The sequence below is a fragment of the Littorina saxatilis genome, linkage group LG5 (assembly GCF_037325665.1).
Source record: "Littorina saxatilis isolate snail1 linkage group LG5, US_GU_Lsax_2.0, whole genome shotgun sequence".
NCBI lineage: Eukaryota > Metazoa > Mollusca > Gastropoda > Littorinimorpha > Littorinidae > Littorina > Littorina saxatilis.
In genome coordinates, this window is record NC_090249.1 from 23,254,741 (window position 1) to 23,273,964 (window position 19,224).

The window sequence follows — 19,224 nt, forward strand, 5'->3', positions numbered from 1 at the left end:
TTTGCAGCTGGACAAAGGCACCAGTTACAAAATTATTTTGTTAAAAAATTCAAACTCTGCAGAGAAAGCTGGCGAGTGTTTAGTATGTGTCCAAGTGGAATGATGCTCTCATCCCAGGTAAAAGACTGGACAGATTAGTGGTGGTATACATCATCATTTAAACAAGAAGAAAGGTATGTCCAAGTAAAAAAAATTCCATCTCACACGGCATTAAGTCTCAGGAAACATGAATACACGCATGCAGGAAAAAAAAATATATGGGTAGCGCCGTATGTATGGCAGCTCGCTTTCCCCGGGGAGAAAGCAGCCCGAATTTCCATGAGGGTAACCTCACTGGACTGTAAATCTTATCCAATCCAATGACGCTCTCATCCCAGGTAAAAGACTGGACAGATTAGTGGTGGTATACATCATCATTTAAACAAAAAGAAAGGTATGTGCAAGTGCTCCCCCCCCCCCCCCCCCCCCCACCAACCAGACACACACACATTTGTCCTTGGTACAACCAATACAACTAGTTCAGACAATCCCATGCGGTTATAGGTAAAACAAGTCTCGAAAAGCTTGGAATCAAAATAAATGATAGCTCTAGTGATAATGATCAGCAATCATTGAAGAAGCATCAAAGAAAAACGACGACAGAAATGAGGTTGTGGTCTACACCTTCTCCCCTTCATTACTTTCCCCACAGTACTTGCTCAACCCATACAAGCAAGCGACCATCATTTCCATGGCTTACCGTTTTCCTGAAGCCAAAGTAGAAGCCTAGGAAGACGAGGGGTACTGAGATTCCAAACCACATGAAGAACAGCGCCAGCATTGTTGTGAAGGGCACCTGCAACCAAATGAAGAAAAAAAAAGTTGAATCAATCATAAAAACACAGAGGCACAGCATATTATTATCACAAAATGACAAAAACAACAATCTCTCTAAAACTGTGTGCTATGAAGTACCCCCCAAACCATCTAACACCCTATTTGCGCCCCTCCCCTCCCAAAAATAAACGAAGATAATGAATGAGGGTAAGAAAACAGAACTTACGGCTCCCGACGAATGTTTTCCCCAGATGAAGAAGTTGAGGATAAAGCAAGCGCCAAAGATGATGCCTGGAAACACTGTGGCCGTCTGAAAGATGAATCAACGCAACAACTCAGTTCGCAGCTAACTATCACAGTAGTTACACTTAAGGCAACCGTGCAGAACACCCTGCTTCCGAGACTACAGCAGTCCCTCTCATGAACGGACACCCTTGGGCCATAGCAAAACTGTCCGTACATTGCAGGTGTCCGGTCACGGGAGGGGTGACCACACCACCCCCTCCCCCATACACTCACACAGAGACACACAAACAACAGGATGCTATGCTAATCACTTCTTGTGGCTACTAAACAATAACAATAAACTCCTAATACTTCTTTAAACGTTCTGTAAAAATGATTTGTATGAAAAGTGTTGAAAAGAAGAGATAAAATAAATCCTCAAGGCAGTGAACACCCTCACCATGCACTGACATACGAAAGCAACCACACAAACACAGTACAGAGGAGCGTGTGCAGATGCTTTGCAAGAATAAGCTTGAAAACCAGTTTGAATAAATAGCAGCAGATCATAATCATGTAATTTGTTTTCTTCTTGTCTGGCTTTATAGACTGCATGCCGATCATGTGGCATGGTAGTGACTTTTCACTCTTCAGTCGAAAATACACTGTACATAACACAGCTCCCACTCTCCCTCACTAATGCCTACCCCAAGCCGTGACAACTGATGCTTGGAAATTGTGTGGAAGAGTACACCTCTCTATTTCTCTCCAATGCTCTTCCTGCTGACATGCAGTGACACCGGACACCCCACAGAGTTTAGCCAGCTACCCCTCCACCCCCCCCCCCCTCCCTCTCTCTCACTCCCTCCAGCCATGTACTGTTTTGGGCTGTGGCCAGAGAGGCCAGCTGCACTGTTCACTCAGAGCAAAACCAGTTGACTGTGTCGTAACTTTTGACAAAGCAAGACAACTGAAGGGTTCACAGATTAGGCAACCGACTCACTGGTCAAGGCTGAGGGGAAACAAGAGACTGAAGAGTATCTTGTCAATGAAAGAGGTTACACACAGACACACGATGCTGAGAACTGTGGCCGGTTTTTCACTCTCTTTCGCTCAAGACCTTCATCGACTGTGGTTTCTGTTGTTTACGTCCAACAAGAATAAAGAGCACAGTGCAGTTTCATGTTGGCATCTTCGCATGTACTCCACTCCTGACCAAAACTACCCCCCCCCCCCCCATCCTGATGGGTACACGTGCACTCAAGTTATCAGTGACTGTCATCACGCCATTGCGGCTGTGATCTTTGTACCAAGAGCCGGACTGCTCTGTTACTGATTTTGTTGTGGTGAAAATTTGACGATGGTCTGTCTGTACATTGGAGGTATGACCTGCTGTTGGGACCGAAAATGAGTGTCCGCGTCCACGTTTTGCAGGTGTCCGTTTAAGGGGGGGCAAATATAGAAGGAAAACACTCCGTGCCGAGCAAATGTGTCCGTACATGTCAGGTGTCCGCTCACGCCGGGGGCCGTACATTGCAGGGACTGCTGTATCACAGTTTCCATGAGTAATCCAGTTCAACCTCCTAAAATGTGAGACTACTTACACTGAAGTTCTCATCACATTTTCAACAAAAAACAGAATGGTTTGTTAAATTTCAGACTCCTTTGAGATCTCATCCATTACTATTTCGAACGTAACAGAATTGACATGAATCAATACTTACATAGAAAGCAGCTCTTTTCCACAATGTGCCTTTCATAGTCTTGTAGAGACGTGCAGCATAGTAGCCAGCAAACAACCTGCAACAATTCTCGTATTGTTGTGATAACAGTCAACACAGTCCGTGTGATCCCCAAGTCCCCAAAAGTAACTGCTCTTCAATAAGTTTCACTTAAAACAACAATACCAACAGACGCAGTCTCCAAATATAAAGGCTATTACTGCATCTCAATTAGTTATGAAGAGGTTGATACACATGCAAGCCCCCCCCCCCCCCCCCCCCCCTCTTCGACCACACATACATGTGCACTCAAATGATCATGTGAAAACAGACACATCAGATAAATTTGAACAGGCGTACACTTGACAATGCAAGGCCCACTCACTGGGAGGTGTCAACATACCCCATGAACATGAAGAGGAAGATTCCGGCCGTCATCAAAGATCCACGAGATGCAGGGGACAACATACCCAGCATGGCGAAGACTGAAAGCAAACAACCCAGGTCATCCATCGTATTTATATTTTGGAACACAGTGTTTCAAAATTTGGAGGTTCTATCTATGGGATGCACTGCTCTGACTAGGATATATATATATATATAATATATATGTCTCAGGAGATTGTCTGATTTTATTTCCTTGTCTCAGAAATCTTCAATTTATTTTTTTATAACATTTCTATTAAAAAAACTTTTAAAGTTTGAATATATACTCAAAGTAAACTAAAAGGTTTTCTCTGCACAAATACGAAAACAGTACTGAATGAATGTAATGAAAAGTAGCATAGCAAACACTCCTTTTCACATTTCAAATAAACATGCTTTCTGACAGAAGGGGTCTTCAGATCAACGTTAATCTACAGGCCTAGTGAATTAAAAAAAATCTAATAATATTCTTGATCTTAAAAAAAAAGGAGGCTTTGACCTGACAGTTCCAAATCAGCCTATTCTGTAGTAATCTAGCTAGTATGATTTGTGTTCAAGTTTTTACATTCATTTTGTATACATGTACATACTGGTATTTTGTGCATTGCCCTGAATGCTTGTGACAAGTGGCGATTAATTAAAGTTCATTATCATTATTATTTTCATAATTATTCCTGCTCGAAGTACCAGTCAAAAAGAAATCCAGGTCAAGGCGTGGCGATCTGAAGAGAGGCAGAGAAAGGAACACAAACAACACACACACAGTGTGAGAGAGAAGTGCAAGGACTCACAGATTGTGATGAGCAGCATGAAGAAGACCTGGATGCCGGCGCCAACCAGTGCTGTCAGCAGCAGCGTATGGCGAGGGGGACGGAACACATCTCCGTGCACCAGCTTCCACCCTGTCTCTTCCACTGTCTCGTCCTGAAACAAAGATAATGAGATTGCATTCACCAACTCTTCTTCTTCTTCTTCGTTCATAGGCCGAAACTCCCACGGCTTTTACGTGTATGACCGTTTTTACCCCGCCATTTAGGCAGCCAAATGCCGCTTTTGATAGAGCATTCATCAATAATCAGACATGGGACATGGTTCATAACCACATTATTGTGCTGTTTTTGACCAAAAAAACACAAAACTTCTGTTAGAGCTTTGCAATGCATGTAAAATCATAAATTTGCGTCACAATCTCATGTCTCAAAAGTTGTTGGTCTCTGACTTGATGCAACAAGAGCTTGCAAGAAATATCACTATCCTGACTCTACTGGTTCTTGTTACCTTCAACTTTTCACCACTTTCAACTTTACCGTTAGGTTACAATTCATTATTTGATATCTCACAGTATGAATGGTTCTAAGTAATGTTGCAAAAGTAGCAGGACTTTTCAAAAGCATATTTTATTTGCAATGTGTGTGCATGTGTGTGCTTGCAGGCGTGCGAGTGTGTGTGTTTGTGCATGTGTGTGTGTGTGTGTGAATGTGCACTTCTCCAGGCATTATTGGCATGGATCCTGCTTGTTAGTAATACTTGTAGTTTTTCTTCCCTGCTTTCACTTTCCCTTATTCTGCTTTTGATCATATATTTGTTTTCTACTTACCAAGTCATCATCTTTGTTGTACTGGGCTATGTCTCTGCGAAGAGTTCGCACCATGATCATGGTCAGGATACCTGGCAAGCAAAAGTAACACATTTACCTCAAGTATGCTTGAGTAAACAAGGCATGACAGAGTCAACATAGATTTAGCCTGTCTGCACAAGCAAGATAACACTACAGAATGATGCAGAAAATGTACATTTCAAAGTAAGAGATCATGTCCAAATTAGTAGGAAAAAAAGGCACTCAAACTACAGTCTTTCTCACCAGGAAGAAAGAAGAATACAACAACAGAGTTGATGTACAAACTAGTCAAGAAAAGAATCATGACACATAAACCATCCTCTTGCTCACCAGAGAGGAAGAAGACGACGACGACAGAGTTGATGATGGAGAACCAATGGATCTGTACGTCTGTCATAGCCAGGTAGATGTCCCAGCGAGACGCCCAACGCACCTCTGACCGCCGCCATTCCACCTCGTAGGAAAAGAACAGCTCTGTCTCTCCTACCACAGAATGTGTGCGACAAATGTTATGCTGACGCAATGTCAATGCAAAAACATAAAATCAGAATACTTTTGGGGGCGTCAAAGTAGAAAAAGCCTCGTAGGTGACTTATCTCATGACGTAAAATGTTAACAAAAACAAGTAAAGGCTCAAAAGTTAACATCTAAAATGATTGGAGTCAGTAATTCGCTGTGAATGTGATTGCATGTTTTATGATTGGACTATGTGTTATTGTTTGCCTATCAGTCCAGGGTGCAACTCTTCCACAATGCTTTGAAATCCTGACAGTTATTTTTTTTTTTTTATTTTTTAAATCTCAGTTGCATGCAGGCTGCTTCAACCCTTTCTTTTTTGCCTTTTTTTTGTTTTGTTTTTTGTTGTTGTTGTTGTTGGCGGGGAGCATCCTTCTTCATTGATTTTTTTTTTTTTTTAAGTAATGTTTTTACTATAACATTAACATTACTATATCTAAATGTATTTTAAGCAACTTTTCTATATAACAATTCCCTCTCAAAAATGCATACAATATCCAGAGGGGAGCCATATCTATAAATACCAACACACATTTTGGCTATCACAATCAAATAATTCACATAACTTATTAGTGCCTTGGAACTTTGTGAATTTTCAAATACGCCCAAAAAAACTTCCTTTACGGTAATTTTAATAATCATATTATATTTACAATTCACTTTATCCTCAACGCATTTCCAAATGGACATAATTTTCGGGCAAAAGTAAAAAAAATGTTCAATATAATCAATTTCGTTCTCACAGTGAGTACAGCAATTACTCACGGAAATGCCTATTTTATACAATAAAATATTTGTGGGGTAAATATTGTGCAATATTTTCCAATGCAGCATTCGCAATCTTGTTTCAGTGGTTACTTTGTTTACCATTAACCATTGCTCTTTTCCCGGCCTGAAATCAAATTTATGTTCCCAAAATTTAACTACAACCGGCTCCACATATTTTTCCTTTATAATTAATTTGCGAAATTGACAAGGCTTACTCAGGTTCTTTAAATCGTTGAATCCACATACATTTCCATTTGCAGAGCGTAGTGTTGCTGCTTTAACTGCTGTACAAATCACCCTATATTCAAAGAATCTTGTGGGCTTACATCCAACCTTCTGCTGCATAATATTAAAGGGCACAATCTCATTACCAACATATACATCCTTTACTCGACAAACGCCTGCTTTAATCCAGTCGCTAAAAAACAGGGTTTGGCCGCAATAGATTATATCCTTGCTGTTCCATAAACACGTATCTCTTAATAACATGTCTCCACCTACTGCTCTCTGAATCATGTCCTTATTTTTCAACCAACAAATTAAAACTTGTTTCCAAAATACATTTTTAATTAATCCCAATCCTTTAAATTTTTTTACCGTGGTGTTAGATTGGAAGCAACACAACCTTTCACCAAGCTTCGAGAACATATGTATCGGTATTTGTTTCCAACTTTCCTGCTTTTCGTTCAATAAATTTGCCGCCCAGGACAACAAACAAGAGGACTGCATATCAATGACATCAATCATTTTTAAACCCCCATCAGGAAACTCTTGACACATCACTTTTCTTTTAACTTTCTCAAATGCCTTAGTGTTTGAAAATCGTTTTTTCCAAATAAATCTGTAAAACATAGTATTTATCTCAGTCAATACCTTTTCGGGTATTACCAGTGCTTGCAACGGATAAATAATCTGCGATAACAAAAGAGATTTCACAATGCATATTTTCCCCATGATACTACAATTTCGTTTAAACCATTTTACAATGTTGCGTCGTATATTTTCAATACGGCTTGTCCAGTTTTCTTCAATCTCAGAGACCGATGAGGAGCTACTGAAATAAATTCCCAAAATCTTCACTTTTGTAGTCCACCTTAACCCGCACTCATTTTCATTACCATATTTATTACTGCCCAAGGCCATGATTTCAGTTTTTTGTCTATTCATTGCCAAACCAGAGAATTTGGAAAAATAGGTAACAAGGGTTAATGCGTTTTTTAACTCATCCATATCGTTCAGAAATAGGGTCACATCATCAGCATATACAGTAGTCCCTTCCATTTCCGGCCCTTTCATGGGCGTGAACCTACCCGGAGCGGCCAGCTTTCCCATGACTAATGAGTTTTCCTTCTATAATTGACTCTTAATGGCCGTTAACCTGTCTGACGCGGTCAACGGTCACTGATTTTTGCCCTAAGGTGCCCCTCTTACTCGACAGGAGCGGCCACTTAACGGCCACTTGTCACTTTCGCGGGCGAGCGCCTGTGGTGTGTGTGTGTGTGTGTGTGTGTGTGTGTGTGTGTGTGTGTTGTGTGCACAGACGGCACAGCACGAGCAGACGACAATAATACTTACGCATGCGCAAACTGTAAATACAGACATGCGCATACATGTACATTTACGGCAGTCACTTCCGGATCGATCACAGCTGATGTGAGTTTGAAACACTTGTTTATCTGACACTCAAATACATATATAATAATCCAAACAACACACATAGAAACATACGAAACAATAGCTTAGCCAGGACGATCGAGTTAAACACGCAAATAATTAAGATGTATAAACGAAAGCAAAACTAACAGAGACAATGAATCGGCGGCTCGTGGATGATCGCTTTCTTTTCTTCATGAAAACTTGATCGTGTTTTGGGGGGTTTTTGGGAGGAGGAGGGGGCCTGTAATGAACGGCCACCTGATATTTGCGGTCACCTTTGCAATGACTAGTGGGTGACCGGATATGGCAGGTACTACTGTAATAATATCTTAAAAAATCGTTTAAATGCATACACAATATACTCTTTGGAAATCGTGTCAAATGCAGCTTTATAGTCCAGTGCTACAAGGAACCCAGGTTTATTATATTCGTTTACATACGATACTAAATCGTCTATTTGCCGGATCGCTGAACTAATGGTTCGACCCTTCAGAAAACCATACTGATCTTCACCAATAATATCTAAAATAACTTTAGATAGGCGAACTGAAAGAGTCTTCGCCAATATTTTATAATCAGTGTTTAATAGTGAAATCGGTCGCCAATTATTAAGGTCGTCCCTTGGCAATTGTTTACCCTTATGAATTAATATCATTATTGCCCGTTTTTGTGTGACGGTTAATTCTCCCTTTAAAAAAGATGCATGAAAGGAATTCAATACCATGTGTTTTATTTTACACCAGAAGAACTTCATAAAGGAGGTTGTAATACCATCACATCCAGGGGAGGAACCGTTTTTCATATTTTTTAAGGATGTCGACAATTCTGTTAAAGTGATCGGACTATCAATTCCAGTCTTCTGCTGTTCTGTTAATTGAGGAACTTCAACACCATCCAAAAACTGTTCAACCAAATTTTCATCAAACTCAATATTTTTTTCGTATCTCCTTCTAAAAAACTGGACTTGTTCAGTCAAAATATCATCCTGATTTGTTATCACCTGACCATCTGCTTTAGCAAGACGATCCATAATTTTCGCGTTCGAGTGTGTTTTTTCCATATTGAGAAAATACTTTGTATTTTTTTCTCCTTCTTCAATAAATTTAATTCGGGACCTAGTTTGGGCTCCCTTAGCTTCCTGTATTGAATAAATTTCCAGTTCAGCTTTTACTTTATCTTTTTCCATCAACAATTCGTTATTATCTTGATCTAAAACAAGGGCTTTGTCAATCCTATTCAAATTTTCCAACAATTCCCCATGTCTATTAAACTTACATCTATTTTTTTCCTTACTGTACCGAATACAAAATTCTCTTATTTTAATCTTACACAAGTCCCATTTTACGTGATCCTCCCTTATTTCATCTTGTATCTCAAATTCTTCCAACATCAAATTCAATTCATCAACAAAGATATGATCCTTTAACAAACTATCATTAAATTTCCAATATGATGGACCACGCTGAAATGAACATAATTTATATGTTATGTTAACCGACCTATGGTCGGATTGTGCAACGGAACATATATTACAGTCTCTAATATTATTTAGCACAGAGTCGGAAACAAAAATGTAATCCAATCTGCGAGCAATGAAAGGATTTTTTCTTGACCACGTAAATTCCCTTTCCTGTGGCCAGAATAACCTCCACATATCATTTAACTCACTATTTTCCAAGAACTTTTTAAAGCGATTAACATCCCCCACATTATGTTTTTCTCCACTAATAATGTCTTCTTCATTATCAATTACGCAGTTAAAATCTCCACACACTATGTAGTTCAACATATTCAGCGACTGAATGTGCTTTTCCAACTTTTCAAAAAAAAGATATTTGTCTTTACCAATCGTTGGAGCATATACATTCGAGATACAAACGTCCTCATTCTGCAGAGAAATTCGTACCGTCAAAATCCTGCTATTTCGATAAATACACGTCACAGGATACTGAAAACTCTTTTTAATAAAAATGATTTGTCCCATACTGTGTTTTGTACCACAACAATAAAACATTTGACCTCCCCATTCTTTTTCCCAAACTGTAATATCGGTTTCATGTACATATGATTCCTGCACACAAATAATATCGTACGATAGTTTCTTTAAATATCGAAAAAAAGTCTTCCTCTTTGTCGTATTTCTCAGTCCATGAATATTAATACTTGTTATCTTTAAATCATCCATGATGACATATCAACATTGATTTCAGTCGAGTCGTATTCAAAAATCAGAGTCCATAGAGCGTAGCCAGGTCGTTTCCTCCAAAATCCGTCCAGTTGGCGCCAGCCAGGGGCTAGGTGATCTCGGCTGCAACGTCACACTGCTCCTCGAGAGATGATGTAGTCGGGCCAAGGGGTAGGTCATCCCGTCTAGCAGCCTTGGCTGCATCGTTGTCCACAGGGGAGCTAAGCGGGCGCTTTTCTCTCGGGCAGGACTGGGACCTGTGAAAGGCAAGTTTCGACTGCTTGATTGCACGCGCGGGACGAGACGATGGTGTTTCAGGGGTAGAGAACTGGGTCGCTGCCGCGCTGGCACCGTCTTCAGCAGAGTCTTCAGACGGGGACACTTCCGCGGGGAGCTGCTCCGACGCAGGTGCCTGAGCCTCCCTGACGTCACGTAGGAGGGAGCAGGAGGGGTGGCCACTCTTGTGGCCGGTACGACGGCAGGTCTTGCAGACAACTTCCTCGGTGCACGAGGAAGCGTAATGCCCCTTGACGAGGCATCGAGAACAAGTGGTGTGTTCTGGAGAGAATTTTTGTTCTCTGTGGTACAGAGAAGCTGTCGCCGAGCCAATGTTTATCTTGGTGGGGAGGGGCTGGTCAGGGATTTGGATATAGACAAATCTTCTCCCCGTGAGCCATCTTGTTAGTCCCCCCCTCTCATCCCTGTCCTTTTCCATCATTAGTTTGGATTGAGGTTTACAACCCATCTGGACCACTTTCTTTTCGATCTCATCGTTGCTGTAACTGATGGGGATGTTGCCGATAATGAGTTTGGTGGTCTTAACTTCCTCGTCACCGTCTGCGGATCGTACGATAAAGGGATTTTTGTCAAAAGGGGAGACGGTAAGACCTCGTAGTTGAATACCTTTCAACAGAAGCTCGATGCGAGCTTGATTGTTTTTTGGGTATACGCGCCATAGACCCCCAATGCGTTGGGCGCCTATGACCGTACCATAACCGCAAGTTTTTTCACCCGCTGCACATAATTCGCGCACTGAGAACTGTGAGTCAGAGTCCTGCACGGCGGGCAGGTTTTTACAAGGTATAAACACTGGGGGTGTACCCCTGTCTTGGTTCTGTGACGCCGGAGAGCCGGTCGCCATGGTTGAAGCACAACACGCGTAGAACACAGAGCAATTCAAATAAAATCAACTCACGTACAGTTTGTAGAGAAGATGAAGATGAAGAAACACCAGCAACAATAGGCCCACAACAGGCACACATACACACACACACACACACACACAAATACCACCGGAGACAAACCACAGCACTTTGGACGGAATTAGTGCATGGGGCCAGGTAACAGTGCACAGAGAGAATAAACCTGGGTGAAACTCCACGCCTGTGTATCCAAAGCACTAGGGAATCCTGACAGTTATTTCTGAACATCATCTTTCACCACAGCTTATCATCACTAAAGGATAATTGTGAAGGATTCCTGGCAAATTCTCACCTTTTTCACTGAGCTTCTGGGGGCTGGGCTTCCTTTCTGTGGTCTTCAACGAGCACCCTCCATCCGCACTCTTTGACAGCTGGTCAAAGGACACACTGAAAACATCCACAAAGGAATGTTCTTATTGAAGGTCTAATAGTCAGGCCTGGGAATGAGTAAAAGCGGTTTGGGCGTACTGACGGGACAATTTTGCGTTTTAAGCATTTTTAAGGGCACACGGTGGCTCTTTTCTTACACAATTAGAAAAGGACTTTGTCATATTTACGACGAAAGGTGTATCATTCCCAGGCCTGAATAGTAATACATCACTTTGGAGTCCGAGTCTCACGAGATATTCGTCCAACATGCTTTGCTAGGGTTCGGAGGTCACAAGAGCTTGGAATATCCACAGTCTATTAATTAATTCTTGCCAATCTGTACTCAGGCACAGGAATTCCAAAATAGAAAAAACTCTGAAAATAGGCCACGGTCCAGGGGCCGCCCATGCCCCGGTGGGGTACAGGGGCAGAGCCCCGTTGGAGGGACCAGGAAGGAAAACGAATTTGAGCATTTTAGACCAATATTTTGATATTTCTCGTGTAAGCAAATAATGGATAGAGAGACATTAGTATACATATAGTTAAATTTACCTTTATTTTCGCTGAAACGTAATCGAAAATTTTTAATTAAATTTTCATTTGATTAATATACTTACCCGAGTCACATATTAGCATTGACGCAGTCGAGATGCTAGGTAGACTGAAAAACGCTATCCCGTCTATAGTATAAGGGAAGCAACCCAAGCAAAAAAGTAGCAAGCTTGCTACCCTGGGTTGCCTCCCGTAGCGTGCATCACGCCACAGATCTCGTACCCGATACGAGACACCCTCATTCGACTTCTAGAATACAAAGAAACTAAAAGCGGGGAAGGTGGGAGGGAATTACCTATGTGACTCGGGTAAGTATATTAATCAAATGAAAATTTTATTAAAAATTTTCGATTAAATTACATATTCTTACTCCGAGTCACATATTAGCAGATAACTCCAACAAGGTGGTGGGTAAGATCAAAAAGTTCAAACTCACTCTAAAGTTCTGGAGAGACAAAAGCCAGCTGCCGCCAAGGAAGGAATAGGCCGAGACCCATCCTGACAGAGGGCAGCAATGTCTGCAGAACCTGATAAGACAAAATCCTAGCGCCAGAAGCTGTGCGCAGGACATCATCCAAACCCCATAGGCCAAAAAGGCCAAGGAGGAGGCCCAGGACCTGGAAATGAGCTCGGGCCGAGCCGAGGGAAAGATAGCATAAGCTATGACAAGGCGGAGGGCAAGAAAATCCCTTGCCAAGAAACTGGCCCACTGCCAAAAGTCAGGAAAGGATCCCGTGAGAAAGCAACCACTGACTCACTCTAAACCCTTGCCAGGAACTGGCCCACTGCCAAAGGACAGAAACGGACCGAGAACCACCCTGATTGACAGCCGAGATGTCTCTCAGGCAAGAAATGCGAAAGACGACCTCAGAGAGCCGGTAAGCTGTGCCCAGCACTTCTTCCAATCTTCTGAACCGTAAAACAGTCCGGAAAAGGACCCCAGTCTTGGATAAACCCGACCAAGTAGAGGGAAGGACAAGCTGCCCCCCCCCCCCCCCCCTTAAATGGAAGTAAATGCTAATGGCCTGGAAAAGATCCGTGCGTAAGGTTGCCGGCTAAGCCCTGAAAAGGACCGACCCTCACGGAGACCATAAGGCAACCATGCCAAAGTAAGAAAACTTTGGGATGGAGTGAGGCCCAAAAGGCCGTTGAGAGAACAGTCAGCTCCGGAAGAGTGACCAAACTCCAAACCGGAAAGAGAGAGACGCCTGAGTATCAAGTACCAGGGTCCAACTCAATGAGCAAAACTCAAGGGAGACGGTCACCGGTCGTCCCCTGCCCCTCCCTGCGAAAGCAGAGAGAGGGGTAAAAAAGGGGACGAAGCGACCTAAGGTAGTGCATAAGCACCGCAAATGCGGACCCGCAGTGGCCAAATCCTAATGTGACCGGAGACCGGAAACAAAATGACAAAAGCCAGCGTGATCGCAGAGCAGACTGCTTGTAGGTAATTGAAAATGAATCAAAAAACCCGAAACAGAAAGGACGAAGCTGGTAAGAAAGACGGAAAACTGTGAAGCGAACCAGCCGTCAGCCTCCCGAGACCAGAGTTCTCAGTAATAGTCATAGTTGCAAGTGAAAAAGGGGTGACCAGGCCGGAAGCCCAACCCAGCAGAAATCGTCCCAACTCACATCATGCAAGCATGATGGAGAAGAGGAAGAGACGAAATCCGCAGTCACAAGAACCAATTGCCAAAGTCGCAACACGACAGGCAGGAGACTATAACACAGGCTAAGGCCGAGAGCCTTGCTGCCCGTAGGCCGGCCATTGCACCAAAGTACTCAAAGTACACAGGCACAGTAAGAAACAAAAGTTTCGGCCGCCGAAAAAGATGCTAGAGGCCAGCACCGAGAAAACTGGAACATTAGCTAGACCTCTGCCCAAAAAGGGGAGGAGTAGCCAAAAAACCTGAGAAAAAGTGACAAGCCAAGAATGACTTCTCAAATATGCAATGCCCAGACAATGCACCCTCAGGAAAATCTGAATGTTACCTCCGAGGCCAACTCAAGTGAACCTTAAGTTTGGACGAAACACCAGAACGCGTCTGATCGCTAGAGAAAGACAAAGTCAGACTCGGCGAAAGACAAACCTGGACCGAGTCCAGAAGCTCGTGGCAAGAGAAAACGGGGAAGCCCCAAGGCAGACACCCCCTTTTAAACGGAAATCGACCTCTCAGCACCCATACGCTGGGAAAGAGAAAGAATGTCGAAGCCCGAAGCCACAAGCACAAGGAAAGCAACAACCACCACCTCCAACGGATGAAATGGCCGTTGCTCCCTCCGAGGCTAAAACCCCGAAGCCCTAAGGCCGGCTGTTGTTTCAAAAACCCAGCGTACCTATGACGGCTGTGAAAGAAACAATCTCACCTGAGCTGAGGACGTAGGCCGCTTAGGCTGAGTCCGCTTAGGTATAGCCTGCTTAGGAGCGGCCTGCTTTTGCTGCTTTCAAATTGAAGCTCAAAAGAAGGGAACCGCTGTTCTCTGTTGGTCTCAATCCCCTGCTTCTGGCATGAGAGGCCAGGCTGCCGGAGAGAGACCGTCCACCAAGGATGACGAACTGAGAATGTTCCTTGTCGACTCCTCAGAAAACCGGGAGTGGGCAAGAAACAAGTCCCTTCCGCACGAGACCGCATGGAAATAGTGCAGAGAGGACAGCCTCATCTGTGCCTCGTTCACCCTTGTAAGTGTGGAGAGGAGTGAGACACTTCCTCCGCGTCCTGCCCTTTACTAAGGGGAAAGGGCGCCAAGGAATCTGTCAGAGCGCGAGAAAGCGCCCGCAGGAGAGTCTCGGAAATGGAACTGAGTTCCAAAAGTTGTCAGCCCCCTTCCTCAGAGAATAGGAGATTCTGCCCATAGAGCGGCAGAACCGAATCCTTCCTCAACGGCTTCGTAAGAAGCGAAAGAAGATCCGGCGTGACCGGAAACGGTGCACGCGGACGGGGAAAGGCCAACAGGCGGCTACGAGACGACCCTGGCCAAGGCAACTTCCTCTGGTCCGCTAAGGGCACGAAGGAGGAAGCCTGCGCAGGAGCGGCAAGGCATTCCGACGCCGGCTCCGAAGCTGAACCCTGAGGAACCAGCAACGAAACCGACGCCGGAGGCCACCCCCTGTCGAAGAGGGGGGCTACGGCAAAAAAGGCAAAAAGGCGAAAAGCTACAAAGGGCGATTCTTCAAACCAGAAGTAGCTGCTTCCTCTTTGCCAACCGAAGTCCTTCCTGTTGGCAATCGATTGTGCTCATTCCCTAACTGAGGGAAGGATGAGAGGAATCAAAAACCAAGGAAAGTGGGAGAGAGGAGCTAGCGGCCACCACCGGAGTGTGTGGATGCTGCTGTCCCAACAGAGGCAAGAAGCCTGTATGCCCATAGGGCAAGCCTTGTTCGAAATTCACCGGCGACCAAACGGAAGCAGCGGGAACTGAACCGGAAAATCCGGGAGGAGCCGGAAGTGCGGCAGCAACAGCAGCGCTATGCCAAAGCTGGTGCTGAGCCACCTACGAGCTGAAGCTCGGAACCCAAAGGTAGGCCGTAGGCCAGAACCGGAAGTGACAGTAACCTGTGCACTACCCGCTTGACCTACCCTCCTGCCAAGGCCGGAAGCGAAGCTGCCGGAAATGGCTGCCGTGCAAAGGGCAAAGCTCAAACCGGAAAGGGCCATGGGCTGCCCACACACCGATGAACTAACATTTCCAGCCGGAGCCGGAAGAGAAGCTGTCGCGAACGACTGCTTACGTATAGCGCAGCTCAAGCAGGATGGGATCATTATTTGTCCACCTTCCAACGAGGCACTACTTCCGTGAACCGGAAGTGCCGCTGTCGCGTACGACTGCCGACGTAAGGCAAGGCTCGAACCGGACGTGACAGTAGCCTGTGCACTAACCAGTGAACCTACACTTCCGGTCGGAACCGGAAGAACAGCTGTCGCGGGCGACCGCTGTCATAGGACAAGGCTCAAACCAGACGTGACAGTAGTCTGTGCACTAGTAAGAGAACCTCTACTTCCGGCCGGAGCTGGAAGCGGCTGCCGCGAACGACTGCTGACGTAAATTCGGAAGCTGGCCAGAGCCGCCGAAGGCAGCTGCTCCTCGCACACGGACCCGAAGTCCGAAACGCCACCTGAAGGGGACGGCTCATAGCCAAAAGAACCCGACAAAATGACGCTGCGAGGGAAGGCCGTAAGCCGAACGCCCATCCTGTTGGCCATCGATGAAACTCGCACTCCTGACTAAGAGGAAGATGAGAGTCACCAACAACCGAAGGCAGCTGAAGAGAGGAGCTAGCGGCCACCACCGAAGTGGGTGGCTGCTGCTGTCCCAACAGAGGCAAAAAGCCTGTATGCCCAGGAGAACCACCGTATTCGAAATTCACCGGCAACACAACGGAAGCAGCGGGAACCGAACCGGAAAAGCCGGGAGGAGCAGGGAGTGCAGACGCAACAGCAGAACTATGCCATAGCTGGTGCTGAGGAGTCTGCAAGCCACAACCCGGAAGCCCTAGGCCGGAACCGGAAGTGACAGATGACTGTGCACGACCCGTTTGACCTACATTTCCTGCCCAGGCAGGAAGAGCAGCTGCCGGAAACGGCTGCTGTAGCAGGGCAAGGCTCGAACCGGAAGGGACCATGGGCTGTCCGCAAACCAGTGAACCAACACTTCCGGCCGGAGCCGGAAGCGAAGCTGCCGCGAACGGCTGCTTACGTAAAGCGCAGCTCGAACCGGATGGGACCATGGTCTGTCCGCAACCAGTGAACCACCACTTCCGGCCGGAGCCGGAAGGAAGCTGCCGCGAACGACTGCTTACGTAAAGAGCAGCTCGAACCGGAGGGGACCATGGTCTGTCCGCAACCAGTGAACCACCACTTCCGGCCGGAGCCGGAAGGAAGCTGCCGCGAACGACTGCTTACGTAAAGCGCAGCTCGAACCGGAGGGGACCATGGTCTGTCCGCAACCAGTGAACCACTACTTCCGGGAACCGGAAGTGCAGCTGCCGCGGACGGCTGCTGCGAGCACATACCTTGTGTCGACCGTATCCCCCAAAGGGACCTGCTCAGGTGCACTCCCGCAAGCGGAAGCCACCGAGCGCCGGCCGAGAAGAGAAACGCCTCCCTGTGCACGGACTCCAGAGCCATCACAGAAGCCAGCAGGCTGGACAGGTGATCAGGAACAAAGGAAGCCAACGACCGAGGGTCGCACACCCCCGGGAGGGAGGCAGAGCTGGAAACAGGGTCCGTCCGCGACATTTCTGTACGAACGAGCGTCCGAATTTCTGGAATCAAAGAAGACAAAAGGCTAGCAACAAGAGCGCCAGCCTCCGGCGCAGGTACAGGGGTAGAAACGGCCGTGGTAGCGGCCACACCCGCCGCCCGCGAGCCAGACGAAGTTTCCTCCGGAGCCTAAATAGGCACAGGAAAAAACGAAGTTAGTCTTCGGGTCAGAAACGTGAACCGTGGGGTTCCTAGCAGAAGAGGTGGAAGCCGAGGACTTAGGTTTAACAGGGCCTTTGCCCCTAACCTCGGCCTTAGCCGCTCGCTTTTCTCACTATCAGACATGCTGTCACACGAGAAAAACAAACTACTGAAAATACACAAGTCTCTAGGACGTAAAACTTCAGCAGAATAAACTAGCACTAACGTACCAGCTACAAGCAGCTACCAATGCTACTGGTAAACGCTCAAAGTCCGTAGCACGGACCCAAACTAACCAGCAAAAAACACCACGTGTAAGCGAAAAATGGCGACCAAAATGGCGGCCACAGCAACAAACTACTGAGCAAAATTCGTAAGTCCGCGGACGGAAAAATTCTCAGCAGAATGAACAATGCAAACAACAACAAAAAGGAACAATCTCACCGCTAGAAACAGCTATGAGCAGACGGGGAGCCGAGGCCGGTAGGTGTCAAGCAGACAGCAAAACCGGCCTAGGAGCGAAATCAAGCACGACCTGTCTCTCTGGCTGAAAGATGTCGAATGAGGGTGTCTCGTATCGGGTACGAGATCTGTGGCGTGATGCACGCTACGGGAGGCAACCCAGGGTAGCAAGCTTGCTACTTTTTTGCTTGGGTTGCTTCCCTTATACTATAGACGGGATAGCGTTTTTCAGTCTACCTAGCATCTCGACTGCGTCAATGCTAATATGTGACTCGGAGTAAGAATATGTAATTTAATTTCCTTTTCGCGGAAATCCGTGATTTCGCGGAAAATTCCCATGCCTGGTACTAAAAATTCCCTTATTTTGTTGGCCATAAATAGCAATAAATAATAGTAAAGCAGGAAACAATTTCAGAAATATAATTTCTTGTTATTGCACAAAAATCATATGTACAACTTGCAGTGATAGTTTTCTTGTAGCATCATTCTGGGATATAAGTGCGGAAATGAGCTTTTCAACATTTTTATTTCCTCATGGTCAACTAGTCCCTTACTAAGAAAAGCAGACATGAAAACTTGATTGAAAATATACCTGTAAGGTTCCACCTCAAATCCAACCACTCGATGATCCTCACTGAAAGTGAAAATCAAAGAACCAAAATAGTTACACAAGCAAACACACACAAAAACACAATCAAAGATACATAACACACAAAACAATGACAAGGCACACATTCTTCATTTACACAATATCAACACACTCCATTAAAAGGCATAATACAAAAGAAAACACATTGACACCCAGGAATAACAGATAATGAAACAAACATATCAGTCAACAACAACTTGAACAAGGCACCCATTAATTACAGCCCAGGAATTTAAATTAAATAAAGCCATCTTTTTTATCTCAACATTGAAACACGCCAGTTTCTTCATGTTTACTAGCTTATCAATACATCTGTGTTTCTTTGACCACTATGGTGCACAAGCGCTTATATCAAAAGGCCATACTATGTCCTTGTGACAATATGAAAAGCAAAACGTCAACAAAATCAACATCATCAGCTGTTACAAAGAAACTTACTCATTCTCATTGTGATAGCTCAGGATCAGTTTCAAGTGATTGTTCAAATACACCTGCAACATTGCAAAAAGGCATAAACAAAATGGGCACAGCTGACTAATTTATTCATTAACTGAATCAGTATGATGACAGATATTGTAAATGAAGAAGTAGTGATCCTAAAGACCTTCATCTCCTAATTCTCTGATGCATCCCTCTCTCTCCATTATTCCAACTATCTCC

The 19,224-nt window shown here is 44.9% G+C and overlaps 1 protein-coding gene across 1 annotated transcript in view; it reads right to left on the bottom strand.

Moving 5' to 3' along the window:
- LOC138966590 (transmembrane 9 superfamily member 4-like) overlaps window positions 1–19,224 on the bottom strand; it is a 34,370-nt gene that overhangs the window by 6,482 nt on the left and 8,664 nt on the right. The window contains exons 7-16 of the mRNA XM_070338875.1: window positions 19,003–19,055; window positions 18,508–18,549; window positions 11,426–11,520; window positions 5,137–5,289; window positions 4,786–4,856; window positions 3,980–4,112; window positions 3,166–3,247; window positions 2,766–2,841; window positions 1,043–1,126; window positions 740–835 (exon numbers count right to left, since the gene is read on the bottom strand). Of these exons, the coding sequence (XP_070194976.1) occupies window positions 740–835; window positions 1,043–1,126; window positions 2,766–2,841; window positions 3,166–3,247; window positions 3,980–4,112; window positions 4,786–4,856; window positions 5,137–5,289; window positions 11,426–11,520; window positions 18,508–18,549; window positions 19,003–19,055 (885 nt within the window). The remainder of the gene's footprint in view (window positions 1–739; window positions 836–1,042; window positions 1,127–2,765; window positions 2,842–3,165; window positions 3,248–3,979; window positions 4,113–4,785; window positions 4,857–5,136; window positions 5,290–11,425; window positions 11,521–18,507; window positions 18,550–19,002; window positions 19,056–19,224) is intronic.